The 3,053-nt window shown below is 34.7% G+C and overlaps 1 protein-coding gene across 1 annotated transcript in view; it reads left to right on the forward strand.

The window, feature by feature from the left end:
- Positions 1-3,053, forward strand: part of LOC106871393 (intraflagellar transport protein 122 homolog) — a 264,510-nt gene that overhangs the window by 82,359 nt on the left and 179,098 nt on the right. The window contains exon 8 of the mRNA XM_052966749.1: positions 2,318-2,512. Coding sequence (XP_052822709.1) covers positions 2,318-2,512 — 195 coding nt within the window. The remainder of the gene's footprint in view (positions 1-2,317; positions 2,513-3,053) is intronic.

A 3,053-nucleotide genomic window follows, 5' to 3' on the forward strand; every position in this document is an offset into this window, starting at 1 on the left:
GAGAGAGAGAGAGAGAGAAAGAGAGAGAGTGAGAGAGAGAGAGAGAGAGAGAGATTTTGGAAAGAAAGATAAAAAAGATTAAAAAAAAATATATCTACATGTTCTTGAAAATATGGTTTAAAGTTTTGTTTTTATGATATAAAATGCAGAAAATTAAATAAAACTTACAAGCTTTATTTTGGAATATATTTCCTTGGGAAGAAAATAGTTATGTTTGTCTAAAAATAAAACGGAATTGCATTTGGAATAGTTTACAGATCATACAAGTTTATGTAAGCGTATTTTAAACTTATGATGATGATGATGATGATGATGATGGTGATGATGACATTTGTGTTGAGTAATACTACTACTACTGCTGTTGTTGTTTAGTTTAAGCTGATGCACATTTGCTATATGAGATTAAGGTAAATACAGTGTCACATGTATTGGAATGTCTGAACTCTGTTGTAACCTGCTTTCAGTTCCTGTTAGTGGCCATTTCACTTCACATCGTCATCACCATTATTTTACATCCAGTTTTTTCATGCTTGCATGGATTAATAATCTAAAAAAGAAAAAAAAGCACTCCGATGCTAGGTTCAATAAAATAAACTGTTCTCCTTCTCCAAGATTTCAAGATCCAGGAGTCTTATTTTTATCATGTGCTTTCACTGCATTACTGAGTGCAGCTCTGTGTGCCTTGGGTATGTGCTGTGGTTTCTTGTGGTGCTTTTATTCTCACTGTATTGAAAGTGTTTTGCATAGGATGAGTGCGGTGCCTAATAGTGTTATTTTCTGTATGTTATATATACTTGTAAGTCCTGGTGTTTTTGTTATGCATTTGTCTGAATATTTTTTTATTATACCTATATCCATTAACTGAGGTTGGTGGTAAGCGAAGGCATGCTCCTTGTAGAAAATCCAGCTCGAAAAAAGCCTCATGGTAGCAAAGGAGAATAGGCACCAGCCAGCTCAAAGGTTGGAGTGGGCTGCACCTGCCTACCTTGGTTGCTATGGCATTGCGGTAGATCTGGCCACCCCGGTTAACGGGGATAAATCCTGGATTTTAAGCACTGGATCATGATGATGATGAACTGGCAGAACTGTTGGTGCATTTGGCAAAATGTTTAGCAACATTTCTTCTGGTTCTTTATATGCTGAGTTTAAATCCTGTTGAGATCAACTTTTAATGTCATCTTTTCTGGGTTGATAAAATAAATTACCCATCAAGTACTGTAGTTGATCAACTAAACCCTCCCTCTAGAATTGCTGACCTCTAAAAGTGCCAAAATCTGAAACCTTTGACTTAACCTTTCATCCTTTTGAATTTGGTAAAAGAAGTACCAGTGGAGCACTAGGGATGATGTGAGTTACTGACAGCTTCTTCACAAGATTGCTGGCCTTGTTCCAAAATTTAAAACTTTTATTATTATTGTATGAATGATGAATGTGAAGGCACGTGGCTCAGTGGTTAGAGCACCAGGCTTACAATCATGAGGTAGTGAGTTTGATCCCCAGACAGAGATATGTGTTGTGTTCTTGAGCAAGGCTCTTTATTTCACATTGCTCCTGTTCACTCGTCTGTAGAAATGAGATGCGACATCACTGGTGCTAAGCTGATTTGGCCTTTGTCTTTTGTTTGGACAATGTTGGTGGCATGGAGAGAGCAGACTGGTATGAATGGGTGACTGCTGGTCTTCCATAAACAACCTTGTCCAGACTTGTACCTCAGAGAACTTTCTAGGTGCAATCACATGGTCATTCATGACTGAAAGGGGGTCTTTACTGTTATGAATTATGAATTTGCATTCATTTGACTCATGTGAGCATGGAAAACCAGACATTAAAATGAAAATGATGTAGATAACTTTGCTTGTAATTAATAGAAACTATATTCTTTTGTAGAATAAGAATTTTCCTCTCAGCATTTGGCTGGAAAATTATTGAATTAAAAATAGCACCCTAAAACTTTGAACAATGTTTTTAAGTTTGTCGTGTCTTATTGATGGAATGCATGAAAGAAAAAGAAAACCTACCATCCGTTTTAGCAAATCTAATTTCCTTTATCTCTAAAAGTGTCACCGTTTTCAACATAAAAGCTTCTTTCACGTGTATATTGTATTGGTTCTTCATTTTTATAGCAACCAACCAGAGCATTGTGTGAAACCATACTCTTTGCACGTCAATAATTTTTCTTGTATGAAATAAAATAGATATAAATCTTTCTTTGTCTCGCTTTCTGATGATGGCTTGAAGCTAAGCGAGATTTTTCACACCAGTAATATTTCTGTTTTTCTTCTTTTTTTTTTAATGTCTTACTTTAAATTATTTCCAGATTGGTCGGGACATAAAACTTGGATATGATCCCTGTTTCATCAAGTGGTTCCACAACGGGGAATATATCATATGCGGTGGTTCAGATAAACAATACAGTCTCTACAGCAAAGTGGGGCTGAAATTAGACACAATTGGAAACGAAGAGAACTCATGGTTAACTTGTTGTGCTGTCCAAGTGAACTCAGAAAATATAGTGAGTTAGCAGTAACATTTCTTTCATTTTGTTTTTTTTACCTTAAAACAGTGCTTCTCAAACATTTTTGTAACTATTGCTTCTTGCCATATTCTTTTACTCATAGCTTATCAATACCACCTCTAACCATGTTATGATTCAGCAAAATTAAATATACCACATGTACATATTATATATATATATATATATATATATATATATGCTAGCCTTGGCTATGTCAAGATGTATTCTTCTTCCCACTTAGATTTTAAAGGTTGCCACAATAGTAATATGTTCATTCTGCTGTAATTTTCTGTATTCTTGTGCAGCTGAAGATTGCTCTGCATTTTGCATTTAATGTAATGCTCGCATTACTTAAATAAATGGAATAGCATGAAACGTGCATACTGCAATAACCTTTAAATTCCGTGTTGCTTTTTTGATTTTTGATCACCTTGTTTTTGGAATTGTTTGGATAATACCATACTATATTCTGGTGCCTAAACTTAAGTAACACATTCAATTTTGAATCTAAATCTTTAAATATATATATATATATATA

The sequence above is a fragment of the Octopus bimaculoides genome, chromosome 3, assembly GCF_001194135.2.
Source record: "Octopus bimaculoides isolate UCB-OBI-ISO-001 chromosome 3, ASM119413v2, whole genome shotgun sequence".
Taxonomy (NCBI): Eukaryota; Metazoa; Mollusca; class Cephalopoda; order Octopoda; family Octopodidae; genus Octopus; species Octopus bimaculoides.